Source organism: Prionailurus bengalensis, chromosome A1 (assembly GCF_016509475.1).
Source record: "Prionailurus bengalensis isolate Pbe53 chromosome A1, Fcat_Pben_1.1_paternal_pri, whole genome shotgun sequence".
Classification (NCBI taxonomy): domain Eukaryota; kingdom Metazoa; phylum Chordata; class Mammalia; order Carnivora; family Felidae; genus Prionailurus; species Prionailurus bengalensis.
Window position 1 is genome coordinate 197,810,324 of NC_057343.1, and position 17,191 is coordinate 197,827,514.

General features: G+C 41.9%; 1 protein-coding gene across 9 annotated transcripts in view; it reads right to left on the reverse strand.

Annotated features, from left to right (window-relative positions):
* Nucleotides 1-17,127, reverse strand: part of HMGXB3 (HMG-box containing 3) — a 47,563-nt gene extending 30,436 nt beyond the window's left edge. For 2 of the 9 annotated variants that reach the window (XM_043598142.1, XM_043598123.1), the window contains exons 1-6: nt 16,612-17,127; nt 14,433-14,560; nt 13,836-13,974; nt 12,786-12,960; nt 8,725-9,222; nt 7,582-7,680 (exon numbers count right to left, since the gene is read on the reverse strand). In XM_043598142.1, the coding sequence (XP_043454077.1) occupies nt 7,582-7,680; nt 8,725-9,222; nt 12,786-12,960; nt 13,836-13,972 (909 nt within the window). In that variant the 5' untranslated portion in view covers nt 13,973-13,974; nt 14,433-14,560; nt 16,612-17,127. Of the gene's footprint in view, nt 1-1,513; nt 1,646-7,581; nt 7,681-8,724; nt 9,223-12,785; nt 12,961-13,835; nt 13,975-14,432; nt 14,561-16,611 lie in introns of all 9 variants that reach the window. The other 7 variants (XM_043598104.1, XM_043598133.1, XM_043598094.1 and 4 more) reach the window with 6 other exon arrangements.
* Between the last annotated feature and the right edge of the window lie 64 nt (nt 17,128-17,191).

Consider the following 17,191-nt stretch of genomic DNA (forward strand, 5'->3'; position numbering starts at 1 on the left):
GAATGCACCATCCACTTTACAGGGATAATCTCATTTGATCCATCCAAAAGCCCTAATGAGGTAGGCACTATTGTTCATGTCCATTTACAAATGAAAGAAAAACCAAATCAAGAATAGACATAAAATGACTTGCCCAAGATTATATAGCTAAAATCCTTGAGAGACAGAAGTTCAAACGGAGAAAAGCAGACTCCAGAAGTGTACTTTTTTTTCTTATCCTCCCAAAGACACTCTTCTCTCTCCTAACACTCTGGAAATTTCTAGGGTTTTAGGAACTCAGTGCCAGGAATCCGGTACAGAGATCAAATACCTCTTTCTTTCTTTCCCTTTAGAAGTTTATGTATTTATGCGTTTACTTATGTATTTATGTATGTATGTACATACATACATAGTCTCCACACCCAATGTAGGGCTCAAACTCACGACCCCGAGATCAAGAGTCTCATGCTCTCCCAAATGAGCCAGCCAGGCACCCCCAGAAGTGTATTTTTAAGTATTAACTTATTCTGTCTCCTGGAATTAGTGATGCCCTGAACTCCCAACATTCAGCCAGAGGGCAAAAGTCACCATCCCAGTATTTTTCAGAGATGTTCTATGGAAACTGCCCCCTAGGAACTTAAAAGGTATGGCACTATAGAAGTTTTCTCTATACAGATAAACGTGGACCCTGCTGAGCTAGACACCTAACAAACACAAACCTAGCCTAAGTTATTGTCACAAAAACAATGATCTCTCTTTCCTTTTCTACCTACCCAAATTCCACTGATCCTTCAAGACCATCTCCTCTATATCCCATCCTGGACGATTCTAGTTCTTTTGACCCTAAACAATTTACAGTCTCATACAAAAATGTGACAAGTTATGTATGATTTATATAGTCAATGTGAAGTATAAAACAAGTAACAATGTGTTGAACTGAACTTCACAGGGGCATAGCTCTGATGCTCATTTATTTATCAAGCATCAATTACTTAGAAACAGAGACAGAAGTATACATTTGGAGAGTTAACTATGAAAGACCTAGATATCTGGTTAAGGACCTCTACTTTTAATAGCAGCTATAGGATACTGAAAGGACTTTGAGCTAAAAAGTGAGCAGATGTGAGCTACGCATCTGAGTAACTAAGCAGTCAGTGTGGAGGGTGGATTGTTAAAAATTTAACAGGAAATGAATAAACTGACATAGTGTAGTCATTCATAGGAAGTTATAAAGCAATTAAAGATAATGGTCTTGAATATTTAATGGCATGATATGTGAAGTAAAAAAAAAAAAAAGGTCAAGCTACAGAACTTGTGTATTCACAGAAAAAAGACTAGAAGAAGATACAACAAAATGTTAATAATGACTTTTCTTTGGATGGTGTAAGATTATGGATGACATTTTATGAAAATGACTTACTTGTATAGTCAGAAAGTAAAAACAAATATTTATTTTTTAAGTCCTTTGCTCTAAAGGGGAACAGGGAGCCTACTTTATGGGGTTTCCAAAGCAGCAATGGCCAATGGACCTTACCTTTGGGATCCACTTCCCTCCTAGGAAGTTACCACAGATAGGGCACTTGGGTGGTTTGTGCCTGGTGACATAGGTAAAGGAGCAACCTGGGCTGGTGCATGTCCCATGGCCCCGGCGGGTGTATGTAGTGGTCTGTAAGGAAAAGAGTGGGTCAGAATCAACACCACAGTGCAAGCCCTCTCAGATCCTGAAGACCATTATAAGCACAAAACTGCCAGGAGGATACCAGTTTGTAGAAGAATAGCCAATTCGTGGTATCTTAAAAGGTCAGAATTGGAAAGGCTCTAAGATACAATTAGTTCACTTTTGAGAAATGAAGAAACTGGGTTCAAATGAGGAAAGACAGCTGCCTAGGATTACACAGGTATCAGAAGAATAGACACAGCAATAACTGCTACTAATTAATGAAGCACCACACAGCGCTGAACACTTTACCAATATCTCATTTAACGCTTTCAGCAATTCTATGAAGTAGGTATTTGTAACTACTGAGGTTCAGAGCAGTTAAATGCTTTACCTCAAGTTGTATAGTGAATCTAGGGCACACCTAGACTTAGAACCCAGAGGTCTTTGATTCTTGGTCCTAGATTCCTTCCACGCACTTGGCTGCACACTACAGCCCTAAATACTTCGAAGAATTTGCTTCCTCTTCGTTCCTGTTAGTTAAAAATCAGAGAACCTAGGACTTAGGGTTCAGAGATATAAAAATAGAGTATGGCCACTTAAAAAAAAAAAAGGGAATTCCAACAGAAATCAAGTCCTTTGATATGCAACTGAATTTAATTATCGGCATACGAATATATTCAGCTACTGGCTCTCACCATCTCCAATGATTTCCCTTTGAACAGAATGATTACAATGGGTTTTTATTTTCGGCTACAAATAGAAATTAGCCAAGCTCCATTTCTTGATTAATGCCGCAAAGGAGACATTTTCCTGTCAGATTTGTTGTGTCTTACAGACGTTTACTCAAGATATTAATCCCATTTTTCCTAGCCTGGCCAAAAAGCAAAAACCTCCCTTGGAGAAACACCAAGCTGCCACTAGGCTACCTGTGCCAGAATGCCTAGGGAAAAGGTGATTCTAATAGTAGCAAGTCAAGGCTGAGGGTGAAGTAGTGTGGTAAGAGGGAAAGAGACCGGGTTTCAAGTTCCAACTCCACTACTGACACACGGGATGACCTGGGGGTAAGTCACCTTATCCCCTCTTCTGTAAAATCACCAGCCCTTCCTATTCTTCCTATTTCATGGATATCTCTTGAAAAACAAATGAGGTAAGAAATAAGGAAACATGTCGCTCAGTAAACTGTAGAAGATTCTATAGGTTTGTGAGAAATTATTATTACTGGGATATAAAACTTCTCTGATCTTCACTCCGACTGTGGCTCCATACAGAATATTCATTCTGAATACCACCAGAAAGCAGAGTAAAAATTTAAGTTAGGTCAGTTCTATAAATAAATTCCCATGAACTTGGAAAGACTCCTAAACAGCAGCTTATAGAAAGAACTTTAGGAAAAAAATGCTAGTTTTCAAGGCTGGTGTTTCATTCTTAAGTATTATCTATAAAAGCTTTTCTGGAAGAGTCTGGCTGACACTTATTAAATTATGAGAGAATAACAATTTCCAGGAAAGCAAAGGCTCAGGCCTTTGAATTGGGTTGCAGGGGTTGTTCCTGTTTAAGATACAACTTTCTCATCTAAAAATATATTGTTTATCCAAGGTTTTAGAAGATAGACCGTGATAAGTTACAATGTACAATATTAATCCTAAAAAGCCACCATAATAACTAATACAAAGTTAACGGCTAGTAAGCCAATAAAGGAGATAAAATGGATTCATCAAAAACATCCAATTCAAAATAAAGCAAAATTAAACAGAATAAAAAAACAGTAAAATGACAAATTTAAACTTAAACATATAATTAATCACATTAAATGTATATGGCCCAAATACCACAATTAAAAAAATAGAAGGTTGTCATAAAGTCTTGCTCTTAGAGCCAAACTATATACTGCTGCAAAAAAAAAAAAAGTACTTTAAATACAAAGATAAATAGGTTAAAAGTAAAATGCTGGAAAAAGGTAAAACTTGCTAATAACAACAATGCAAAGAAAGCTCAATATTCAAATTTCAGACTGACAAGGCATCTGGGTGGCTCAGTTAAGCATCTGACTCTTGATTTCAGCTCAGGTCATGACCCCATGGTTCCTGAGATCGAGCCCTCTGTCGGGCTTCACACTGACAGTGTGGGGCCTGCTTGGGATTCTCTCCCTCCCCCTCTTCCTCCCTACCCACCACTGCTCATGTGTGCGCACACACACACACACACACACTCTCTCTCTCTCTCTCTCTCTCAAAATAAACATTAAAAAAAAGTAAATTTCATAGCAGACAATATTGCCAGAGATAAAGAAGGTCATTTCATAATGATGAAGGGGTCAATTTACCAAGAAGACATAACAATCCTAAAAGTTTAAGTACTTAATAAAAGAGTCAACATATGACACAAAAATTAATAAAGATGGAAAAAGAAATAAATACTATTTATAGTGATAGGTGGATGTCTTTTCTTAATAACTGATGAAACAAGGCAACAGAAAATCATTAAGGATGTAAGAGTTGAATACTATCAATCAATGTGACCTAATCTGTGTATAATATTCCACTCAAAAGCAAAATACGCATTCTTTTCAAGTGCACACAGAACATTTATCAAGACAAACCATAACCTGGGCCATAAAATAAGTCTCAATAAATTTAAAAGGATTGTCTTACAAACTACAAAGTTCTGACTATAATGGAATTAAATCAGAAATCAATAAAAGACAAGATATCTGAAAACTCCCAAATATTTGGAAAGCAAATAATATACTTTTAAATAACTTCTGGGTCAGGGCACCTGGGTCGCTCAGTCGGTTGAGCGTCTGACTTCGGCTCAGGTCATGATCTCGCAGTTGGCGAGTTCGAGCCCCGCGTCGGGCTCTGTGTTGACAGCTCGGAGCCTGGAGCCTGCTTCAGATTCTGTGTCGCCCTTTCTCTGCCCCTCCCCCGCTCATGCTCTGTCTCTGTCTCAAAAATAAATAAACATTAAAAAAACTTTTAAGTAACTTCTGGGTCAAAGAATAAGTTAGAAGTATTTTGAACAAAATGAAAATGAAAGTATATCAAAATTTGTGGGATGCCACTAAAGTAGTGCTTAGAGGGAAACTTATAACACTAAGCACCTATATTAGAAAAAAAAGGTCTCAAATCAATGACCTCAGCTTCTATCTTAAGCAACTAGAAAAGAATAAATGAAACCCAAAGTAAGAAGAAAGATAATAAAGACCTGGGCAAAAATCAGTGAAACAGAACATAGAAAAAACAATAGAGAAAATCAATGAAACTAAAAGCTGGTTCTTCGAAGGTCAATAAAATTGATAACCTCTAGTCAGGCTTGTTGGGGGGGGGGGGGGGGCGGGGCGGAGAGAGAGAGACCCAAATTTCTGCTACCAGTGATGAGAGAAGTAAAAGCAGTAGAGTCTATAGATATTAGAAGGATAAGCATTCTTCAGCATTTTAAACACAGAATTACCACATGATCCAGCAATTCCACTCTTAGGTATATACCCAAAACAACTGAAATCAAGGACTCAAGCAGACACTTATCCACTAAAGTTCATAGGAGCAATATTCACAACAGCCGAAAGGTGAAAACACACTAGATGTCCATCAATGTTTAAGAATGGATAAATATAGCATATACACACAATGGAATATCATTCAGCCATAAAAAGGAATGAAATTCTGATACATGGTACAAGATAGGTGAACCTTGACAACATTTATGCTAAGTGAAAAAAGGAGAGACCATGAGGACAATATTTGCATGACTCCAATTATATGAGGTACCTAAACCATGCAAATTCAGAGACAGAAAATAAAATAGAGGTTACCAGGGGTCGCGGGAGGGAAGAAAGGAGAGTTATAGTTTAATAGGTACAAGGTTTCTGTTTGGGATGATGAAACTTCTGGAAATAGATACTGGTAATGACTCCACAACAATGTCAATATACTTAATGACACCGAATTATACCCTTAAAAATGGATAAAATGATAAATTTTATGTTATGCCTACTTTACCACAGTTTAAAAAAAAAATAAAGGAATGTTTCGAACAATTTTACATCAATAAATTTCACAACTTTTTGAGATGAACAAATTCCCTGAAAGACAAACTACCAAAGCTCACTCAAAAACAGATAATTTAGGGGTGCCTGGGTGGCTCAGTCGGGTGAGCATCCGACTCTTGATTTCCACTCAGGTCACGACCTCAGAGCCCAAATCAGACTCTGCACTGAGCATGGGGCCTGTCTGGGATTCTCTCTCTTCCTCTCTCTCTCTGCCCCTCTTCCCCACTCATGGACGCGCTATCAAAATAAACAAACATTTAAAAAAAATAATCGAAATAGTCCTATACATATTTTAAAAATTGGACTTGCAGTTAAAAATCTTCCCACAAAGAAGTCTCCAGGTCCAGAATGACTTCACCAGCAATTACCAAATGTTTAAAGAAGAAATAATGCCAATACTATACAAACTCTTCCAGAAAAATGAAGAGGAAAAAGTACTTCCTAGCTCTATTAGGTAAGCATTACCCTGATACTAAAGCCAGATAAGCAATATACAAGAAAATTAGAGACCAACATCCTTCATGAATATAGACACAAAATTTCTGCGCAAAACTTCAGCAAAACAAATCCAACGATATGCTGGAAGAATAACACCTCAATGCCAAGTGGGGTTTATTCCAGGAATGTAGGGTTGGTTTAACATTTGAAAAACAATGAAATTAACCACGTTAACAAACTAAAAAAGAAAATTCCTACAACCATCTCAACAAACATAGGAAAAACATTTGACACAATCCAACATCCATTCCCGATAAAAGCTCCCAGCAAATTAGGAATATAAGAGAACTTCTTAAATTTGATTAGGGTATCTTTGAAAAACCTATAACTAATATTACACCTAGTGGTGAAAGACTGAATGCTTTCCTCGTAAGACAAGGAACAAGACAAAGATATCTGCTCTCACCATTTCTATTCAATTATACTGGAGGTCCTAGACAGGGTGATAAGAAATAAGGAATCCAGATCAGAAAGGAGGAAATAAAACTGTCCTTATTCACAGACAACATGATCATCTATGTAGAAAATGCAACAGAAACTACAAAAAGGCTACCAGGAAACATGAGTTTAACAAAGTTGCAAAATACAAAAAAAATCAATTATATTATCATATACTAGTAGTGAACAATCAGATACTGAAAACAGTTTTGGGGTGCCTGGGTGGCTCAGTCAGTTAAGTGTCTGACTCTTGATTTTGGCTCAGGTCATGATCTTGCAGTTTTGTGAGCTTGAACCCCACATTGGGCTCTGTGCTGACAGCACAGAGCCTGCTTGGGATTCTCTCTCTCCTTCTCTCTGCTCCTCCCTCACTCTCGCTGTCTCTCTCAAAATAAATAGGTAAACTTAAAAAAAAAAAAGAAAAAAGCTTTGGAATAACATTACAATAGCATAAAAAAACATGAAATATTTAGGGATAAATCTCAGCCCATATGCTGCAGTATGTGATGGAAAATAACATTAACTGAGAATCAAAAGACTAGGGTCCTGGTTCTGGCTTGTTTTGCAGCCCAGTGGTTTTGAATACTTAGGAGAACAAGTCCTTTCTCTTCTCTGGCCCTTTTTTCTAATCGGTACAGTAATAAGATTGAATCAGATCAGTGGCCCCTCAATTTTTCTATATCATGTATGCTTCTGAGAATTTGGAAAGAGGTACTGAACCTATCCTAGGTAAATGCTCTTAAGAAGAAAAGTTCGTGTGTAACTTGAGGAGTTTAAGGGTCCTGCAGCACCCCATTCACAGACCCTCCCCATACCCCTCTGCCCAGTAAATACCTGGACCAGATAATTTGAGTTTGCCAGTGGTACTACTGTCTTAACGTTACTAGGACTTTTACAAAACTACCTGGAAGAGAATTCTTACGGAGCCCTAATCTCCATCAGCTCCCCACACACTGACCAGTTTGATGGAGGTGGGGTTCTCCACAACTGAGTAGGCAGGAAGAGGCAACATGATGAATTGCGTGGCTGGCGCAGAGGAGCTACTCTCACTGGGATCCTGTGGGCACACGGAGAGAAGGACGGTTTTACTGAGATGGAATAAAGAACAAACACCCAGGGCCACCCACAACACTGAAAGACTGATCAAGTCCAACAACAACAATGTGCTTGCCCAAAAAAACGAATCTATGATCATCTCAAAACTTTAATTTAGAATAAAGAGAAAACTGTTACTGCAGAGAATGTGCTATCCTCATTTCACAGATGAGAAAACTGAGGTTCTAACAGACTTAGGATTCCTAAAATCACATAAGCACTTAGTGAAAGAATCCAACTCTTCTGACCCTGTCACATGTTCTTAACACCCTATCAATCTGCCTTAAGCAGGCAGGTGGCATGCTTCATTATCATAAATAGCAGGGAGGCAACAAACAAAATGGACTTAGGCCTACCATAGATTCCTCCGCAAGGGGGTACCTGCTCTCCTCTCATACATGTAGGCCATCCTACATTCCTCTCAGCCTAAGCAGAACTCCTACTCTCTAAGGATGCAACACTACCCAGGGTAATAGAGGGGAGCCACGCAGTGGGATCACTGAAGCTGCTCTTTCCCCTCAGCTGGGCATGACACTTATGCCACTGGAGAGACTCCTCTTAACTGTAAGTCCCATCGATCTGGCCTTAAGTAGAGCTTCCTTTTCCCTACACACTCTATGCCCAGGAAGACCATCTGAAAACTCTCCTCAACAGTTCAAGGTACTGTTGTGTTTGCCAAAACAATCTGCAGGGAACATAAAATCCTAACAGCTTGACAGATCCTGGCTTCGATTCATGGATAGCCCATATCATTTAAATGCTGTTAATGTACCTCTGGACTATCTCATGTGAAGAAAACCCTAACTACATTGGGCAAGAGGAGTTGGTAAGAGTGCCTAAGAAACTGAAGAGAACTTTAGAGTAAGCCCGGGGGCAAAAAGGTTCAAGAGGACTGTAGTCCTACTAGAAGTCCACACCAGTACTCTTAATTACCACCGCATGGCACTTGCTGCCTTTGGAGGATTTCAGATAAAGCAATACAGACATCAATACCAAAGTCACTTACCCTCATGACAGTTACCACTGACATGCTCTCCCCAACCTGGGGGTGGGGCACAGCCAGGCTTCCGGTGGGGAGGTCTGGTGAGCCGTTCACTAAGGTCTCTTCAATCACCAGGCTTGTCTGGTACGGTTGGTGGCTCTCTCCTACCTCCAGGGAAGCCTCCTCCAGGAGCACATCCTGGCTGAGGATCTCTGAGGTAGCGATCTCTTGTACAGCACCTGGCTGGGCAAGGGCTCCCACCTCCTCAGCTAGGGCCTCCACAGCCAGGCACTGCTCTGCCATGCCTGCATGGCTGGGCACTGCCTCCGGGGCAGCACTGGACACAAGAGATGGCCCTTTAGGGGATATCTGGTTCTGGGCCACACAAAGCTCTAGCTGAGGGCAGTTCCGATCCTCCTGTAGGCTGCTCTTGGGGATGATGATGTAATCTGAGCGGGGGAGGATCTTGCGGAAACCTGGGATGTCCGGAACCACAGCAGTCAGTGCAGAGAGCTTAGAGTTCTGAGGATGAGTAAGCCAGGAAGGGGAAGACAAGCAGAGATAAATGGCATGAGACCGCATGGACATACATGTATGATGATTTTTTTTCCCCCCTGTAAAAGGGTACCAGAAAGACTCCTCTCTTGACCCCAAGACTTAGTTAGGGTCAGCCTCCGTCAACAGCAATGTCACCCTCATCTGAATCACAGATTCAGATGAAACCCTCATCTGAAGCTACCAATGTAGCTTACTTGCTCAGTCACACAGGAGACAGACAGATAAAATAGATCAGACTCTGAAAGGGCACTGATCTTGGCATTTGCAACTGTGAGCTGGAATCCCAGATCTGCATAGTTTTGAGCAAATACTTTCCACTTTTTAGGTCTTGCTGCCCCATCTATAAAATGAAGAAGCAGAATTTAGCTATTTATGAGTTCTTCCCAGCTCTGGTACTTTAGGATTCCAAAGTGGCAGAAGATTGAAACATGAGAATGTACAATGTTCAGTAAAATCCCAAAAAGCCTAAAATACAAGTCAACAGGTCAAACTGGAACTCAAGGCAGCAAGCAAGGATTCTGATAACACTGGTTTCTCCCAGACTTACAAAGATGAACCGATCACATCATGAGACAAAGTGTGTGTGGATGGGGATATCTGACAAGGACCTGAATATACTGGTGGGGGTGGGGGAGTGGGCCAGATAGAAATATGAACACTGACTAGGATCTTAAAGTTTAGAAAACACTTTCCCGACCTTAAAAACAACACTATCAAGTTGGGTACTATTATTATTCCTACCAAAACTTAGGGAGGTAAATTTTCTTAAAATACAAAATTAGAAAGTAATAAAGCTAGGACTCTAAGCCAGCTCTTCTAAGGAGCAAGGAAACCAGGTATTAAAAGCACAACCCTTCATGGCTAATTGGTACCCAAGAAAAAGGTGCTTTTGTTTTCTTTTTTCAAATTAAACTGAAAGTTACCCAATAAGTAAAACAGAAAAGTTCAAAGTCAACAGTTAAGTGAGAACTGAAATTAAATGGAAATAATTTCAGATGCATCTTTTAAAAGGAACACTAAGTCCATTACAAAAGGATCCTTAAATAAATCAAAAGCAAGAAGTCGATGAGACTACTTAAGGTACAAAGGAAGCACTCAGAGATGAAAGTTAAAAGAAGCACTCAGATGAAACATAAAAGCAGACAGGCCAAATCCTTTATGGAGCCTTTACTGGAGAGATAATGGAGAAATGACATTCTCAAGTCACCCTTTGAAGCAGACAGGTCAGGAGAACAAGATTAAGTGGTAGCAAATGCGAAGAATGATCTGGACTTAATCAACAAATCCGAGCACAGAGAAACCAGGCCGGCCTGAATGACGCTGGAACCACGGGTCTTGCCACTTGGCAAGACACTGGAAGGGCTGCCGAGACGACGAGCTGCCACAAAGTCTCTGACAGGCTTTCAAAGTATGCAGGCAGGAGGGTCTCACCTTCACACCAGGCAACATGGGAGAGTTCAAACACAGCACCTAAAGCCTTCCCCAGTCTTGGCATGTTGAGATGCTCATGAAATACCACCTTTTCTTATTATGTGGCCACTGGACACTTAACCTAGTAAAGAGTGATATTTATTGACCAAGGCAGTGTGTGCCAAGGACTCAGCTAGATGCTTTATGTTATCTATTTTAAACACTGTCAGCAGTTACTATTACTCCCCACTTTATAAATGAGGAAACTAAGACTCAAAGATTAAGTGATTCTTCCAAGGTCACAGCTAGTTAATATCAGAGATAATCTATTCATGTTCTTGGCAGTAGTGGCAGAGATGACGGTAAATATATAAAATCCCATGTGGATACTGCAGATGATTTACTTAAAAAAAAAAAATTTAAAGTCTTAATAAGGACAAGGGGTGCCTGGATGGCTCAGTCCAACTCGATTTCAGCTCAGGTCATGATCTCACAGTTCGTGAGTTTGAGCCCCACGTTGGGCTCTGCCCTGACAGTGCAGAACCTGCTTCGGATTCTCTGTCTCCTTCTCTCTGTGGCTCTGCCCTGCTCGCTCTCCATCTCTCTCTCTCAAAATAAATAAACAAACATTTAAAAACAAATTTTTTTTTAAAGTCTTAATAAGGACCTATATTACTGTCTACCTTTAAATGCTATTATCACTCTGGGAATAGGGAAAATTTTCTCGTATCAGGGCAAAAGGTTGCTGAATTTATAATGGGGAAACCACAGGGGTATATGCACTTAATTCCTAAATTCCACTTTCCATCTTCAACAGGAATTGTCTCCCAGATCATTTATAAACAAATCATCTAAAGGAGGGGATACAAAGTGGTATCTCCAAGACCGTAGACAGCACAAAACTCTTCCAGAAGAGGAATGCCAAGCCAATAAGGACAACATAATCTAAATGGCATTGGCAGACGGCTCCACTAAGGGAAAACACAACCTCTTCTGCTGTAACACAGTTGTTGCATTCCTGAAGAACCTTTGCTCTATATTACCGAAATAGAAAGCAGAGACAATGTTTCAACTGAAAAAAAGAGTTAAGGTTAAGGCTGCAGTAACAAGGATATTTTTCCTGCAGGAATTTGTTAAAAACAAACAAAACAGAACAAAAAACAGCCCTGGGGCACCCGGATGGCTCAGTTGGTTGAACATCCAGACTCTAATTTTGGCATAGGTCATGGGATCAAGCCCCACATTGGGCTCCACACTGAGCATGGAGCTTGCTTAAGATTTTCGCTTTTCTTTTCTTTTGAGCCTGCTTAAGATTTTCTCTTTCCTTTCTTTCTTTCTCCCTTTGCCCCTCTCACCTACTCGTGCTCTCTAGCTCTTTCTCTTAAAAAAGAGTAAAAACAAACAAAAATAAGCCAGCCCTATTAATAGTTGCCAGTGTGTTTTGTTACTATGAACTAGAAATACACAATGGCTGACAGGCACAAACTGGAAGGCACTCTAGAGTATTCTTTAATTCAAGCCTCAGTCTCCTCCATCATCTTCAGCTTTAACCTTGCATTTCTGCTTCTGGCACAGTGCACAACCACCAGCGGGTAACAGAAGAATGTGACATTATACAAAGCAGCTATATCTACTTCTAAACTCTGCAAGCCCAACTGCTGATTATGTTATAACTGATAGCAACCAGCACGACACATATTCATTACGTTCAATGAGTAACATGAACACTGTGCAGGAGAAATGCCTATATAAGCTACTACATGAAGACAAAACTTGGGGCACCCGGGTGGCTCAGTCGGTTAAGCATCCAACTCTTGGTTTCAGCTCAGGTCTTGATCTCACTGTTCGTGGGACTGAGCCCTGTGCTGAGCTCTGCACTGACAGCACAAAGTCTGCTTGGGATTCATTCCGCAACCACCCCCCCAGCCCCTCCCTTGCACGTGCATGCTCTCTCTCTCAAAATAAATGAATAGACCTTAAAAAAGAAAAACTAAAAAAAGCTAAAACAGACTCAAAGTTTTCCCAAGAAAAGGAAACAAGAGAATAGGAGGCTGGTCTTCCCAAGCCCTTCACCATTGCCCCAGTGGAGAAATTAGTTGGAAAACAAAATTACTTACAGGATCCAAACCTTCTTTCTCTAGTTTGGCTTTCTCCAGATAATAACTCCTCTCAGCCACACTCAGGAGCCTCCAACTTTCACTAATCTTCTTATTGATCTCGGATTGAGGGAGGTGGGGGAGCTCCTGCTGCACTTTCAAGTAGATGTCGTAATAGTAGAGAAGGTAAGCCGACCTAAAGGAAGCAGTGACTTCTTCAGATTTTCCCTCATTCAACCAGTAAATACTGCAGTGTTAGGGTTTGACAGTAAGGAGGCAAAAACCTAGCTTTTTATTTCAAAGGATTTAACCAAACAGGGACTGAAGCAAACAAACATTTAAATAATAGCCCCAGATGGTGTACAGGTTTCTCCCTCCAGAAAGCTGGAAGCAGAAGCTTGTCTGATTCACTTTTCAATGGACCGCATTTTCTACAGGAATGACTGGCTTTAAAGGCCAGTATGAGCAAAGATATACAAGTGCCCTGTCACTCCTCTCTCAGGGAAAGGTTACTTAGGGGGCTGATCGCAATCTGGTTATCACTCACATGCTTTACTCCTCTACACAGCCTCTGGCCATCTCACTGGTGAACAGCACCTCCCCAGAGTTGAGAAAGGGAAGTAAATGAACTACCAAAGTAACCTGAAACTGGTAACTTCAGCAAGAAGTTTGGAGTGTTTAGTTAAGAGGGAGATTAGAGCTACAGTATGGATAGTCTTTATAGACATCGCTGATACTGTTTATGATTCTGTATTTTTATTAATGCCCCATTTTAAATGCTTCAGTATCGACAATGACAATAATAAACAACACAGTTCATTTGTACATAGCTTCCACCATTTGTATAGTACAATTTCCAGTGACAGGAAAACATGATCATAATCTGGCCAGGAATGGCAATTGCTGGTATCACTTCCTACTTCCCATCCCCTTCTCCCCACAACACCACACCCGTTCAATAACAGACATGGCACTCTCAAAGAATCTGGACACAGCCCAAGGTCTTCCTCAACACAGTTTTCCAAGCAGCTTGTGTTTATAAATGTCAGCTACCTAAACGTGTTGGCTAACCTGGGTTTCTTGGCCTTTTCTCCATGTATTTTATACTTTTTCTTCTTCTTGGGTGGCCCAGGAGAGGTATAACAGTAGGCTTCCTCAATTTCCTCCATCACGACAGTTACCTCAGTACCATCATATGATGCATCCATGGCTAGAGCAAAGGCAAACACAAACAAGTTTCAAGAATCTATCCTAAAAAGGACAGCAGGCACTTGATCCAGTGATCCCCTATCTCTGCCAGGCCCTTAAGGTTCAGTCATTTCCCAAACTCAGCAGATCCTAGGAAGCACTGGGAGGAGGAGGGGGGGCGGGCGGAGTACTTAACAAACATACAGATTCCAGGGTTCCACCTCAGCTTTTCAGAATCCGAAATCTCCAAGAGGGTATGGAAATCTGCATGCTTAACAAGTGTCCCAGGTGATTCCTTTGACTAGGCAAATTTAGGATCACTAGCTTAGACAGCCCATTTGCTTATAATCATTCATGGGACGTAATAATTCTTCAACTCAAAGAATAGCCCCCACATTATAAGAATTCCATATGGTAACAGGTAAAAAGAATACTTAGCCAGGAGTCAGAAGTTCTGGACCCTCTCTCATGTTTCATTACCTTAAGCAAACTGCTTCAATGATTCATTCAGACACGCAGTAAGTGGCTGTATGTAATAGATTTCTTTACACTCTGCCAGCTTGTGTGACTTTGAGCAGGTAGGTCCTTCAGCTAGTTCAGGTTCGAGTCTTTCACATATAAAAAGAAAGATGTCTCATCCACCTTTGCTATAGATTTACAGTGATAAGGCTCAAAGGATACCATAGAAGTCTATTTGAGAATAGTCAAGTGCTACACAAAATAAAGGGTTCATTAGTAAAGATTAATAATCTGTGGTTTCATGACATGCCTAAGGCCACCACACCCAAATAGGGACTTAACAGATTTTTTTTTTTAATTGAAAAAGCCAACTCTCCGAGCCTTCTTTCATTATACTACACCGCTCCCCATCTCCACTGGCAATCCTCTAAACCAGCACTGTTCAGTACACTTTCTGCAAATGATGGGAATGTTCTGTATCTGTGCTCTCCAACACGGCTACTAAGCACCTGAAATATGACTAGTATGATTGAGGAACCAAATTAATTTGGTTTTGTTTAACTGTAATGAATTTAAATTAGCCACATATATGGCTAGAGTATTGGACAGCTTAGGTTTAAATGGCAATCTGACAGACCAACATTACTGTCCGGCCTAAGAAACAGAAAATCTACGAACAGATTTTGCTAGAAAAAGAAAGGCACAAAAAAACCTGAATGACGAGTTCAAGAAGAGCTAGTATATTTGTGGCCACAAGAGCTAGTATATCTGTGGCTACGTTCTTAGTAGGAGTTTTACCCAAAAGACTCCATCCTTAGAGGGAGAAAGGTTTCCAGAAACCACTTCAATTTTATGAGACAGAAATGATACACTGTTGTTGCTCCTGAAAATCTGTCAGAAGAGAACTTAGGTTTCTGGGAGGAGGGAGTCGGAGCAGAAAACACAGGAGACATCTGTGTATTACAAAGCCCACTCACATCTCATTTAAACCTCACTCAACAAATGACGAGGTTACCTGGTTAAGGTATAACGAGAAAAAGAGCACTGCATGTTGAGCAGCGCACGAAGACCTGGCTTCAAGGCTCAACTCTAACCATGTGATCTCAGACAAGTCGATACTCCACCCCGAATTTCAGTTGTTCCTTATGTGCGATGAAAAAGCTGAAACAGGTAAGCTGCTAAATTTGGGGAAGGCAAGAATACCTTTGAGAATGCTATGAAAGCTAAAAACCCTCCCCTAGAAAATGCAGACAATGTGTCACCTATAACTTTAAAGACACCCCCAGTCAAAAACACATTATTCCCAAGGTTCTTTCTCATTCTGTGTCACTTTAATGATTTCCCTTCCCATTAAAACAAATAAACCCTGCATTCTGTCACAGTGCAACCCAGGAAGAGAATATAACCCACAACTTGGTTGGGTAAGTTAACAGACCAGTGCCTTCACAGGGTAAGGGTAGCTAGAATTCAAATCAAGACTATGTAGGTACTGTCCTTTTTTTGCCCTTCATCAATTGACTTTTCAGCCCTTGAGAGTCTTGCAAAGAAAAGCAGTAACTGCAGGAAAGCATCTGTAAAGAATGCCATATAAGGTTTTAGCACCCAGAGCAAAAACAATTTAGGAAACAGAGTCATTACAACCACCTTGGGGTGGGGGCAGGAATAGATTGCCCTGGGTTTTTGCTTGTTTGACTACCCCATTTTAACCTGGGTCCAAGATGATTTTCAGACCCTAGGCCTCAATACACCAGTGCAAAAAAAGGCAGGATAATATAAAGGTTAAAACCAAGGGCTCTAGAAGGCAAAAGATCAGGATTCTAAGTTACCCATTTTAACGGCATCCACACAGAGCTCTATGACCTTGAGAAACCTACTTACTCTCTCAGCCTCACTGTTCTCATCTGTAAAACAGGATTAAGGGCAATACGTGAAATCTGAGACACTTTGTTCTTTCAGATGCTCCTCATAACCTCACGAGATGGCCTTTGACGGTTCGACTAGGGGCCATGGCTTGCCTTTGAGCTAGTTCTTTCCCCTCTCGGGGTCTCAGACGTCCCTTCCGAATGCGGAAGAACACTAAGGCTTACTGCACCTATTCTGTGGAAGTGGCAACAGGGCTCCGAGAGCCGCAGGACCCGACTCGAGGTGGCCCAGCGGGTCGGTGGCACAGTGCAGCGAGGTGCCCGAGGGCGGGACTTACCCGGAGGAGCGTGCACGCCGCGCGGCTCACATTCCCGGAGGCGTCCGGCCCGAGGGCTCGACGAGGGGGCTGGCCGGCGCACTCGCGCTCCCCGCTGTCGGCGAGAAGCGGCTCCAGTCGTGACAGCGGCAACAAGGAAGTGGAGGCGAGGGCTCGCGCGCGCATCCCGGGGGCTGGAGGAGCCCCGGCCCCGCGGCCCCGCCCGGCGACACACGGCGCGGAGTCGCGACAGCTCCTCTCGCTCCCCCTCCTCGGAGTCGCGATATGAGGTCGTGGAAGGCGGGTACGGGAGCACAGGTTCGCTCCGCAGGCTCTTCACCGACGCCTGCCGAGGGCCCCGGGGGTCAAGCCCCGGGGAACCCGAGGAAGACAGCAGGGACGCGGGCGTCGCCGCAGCACCGGTTCCGCGGCGGCGGCGGCGGCGGCGGCGGCAGCAGCGGCAGCAGCACACCTCGGATCGCCAGGGAGACCCTTCCCGGCGGCCCTCGCGGCGCGCCGGAAGCGGCCACCTGCGCGTGACTGCGTGCGATCCTTTGCGCAAGCGCAACAGTCCAGCCCTAGTCGAGAGGCGGGCCCATAG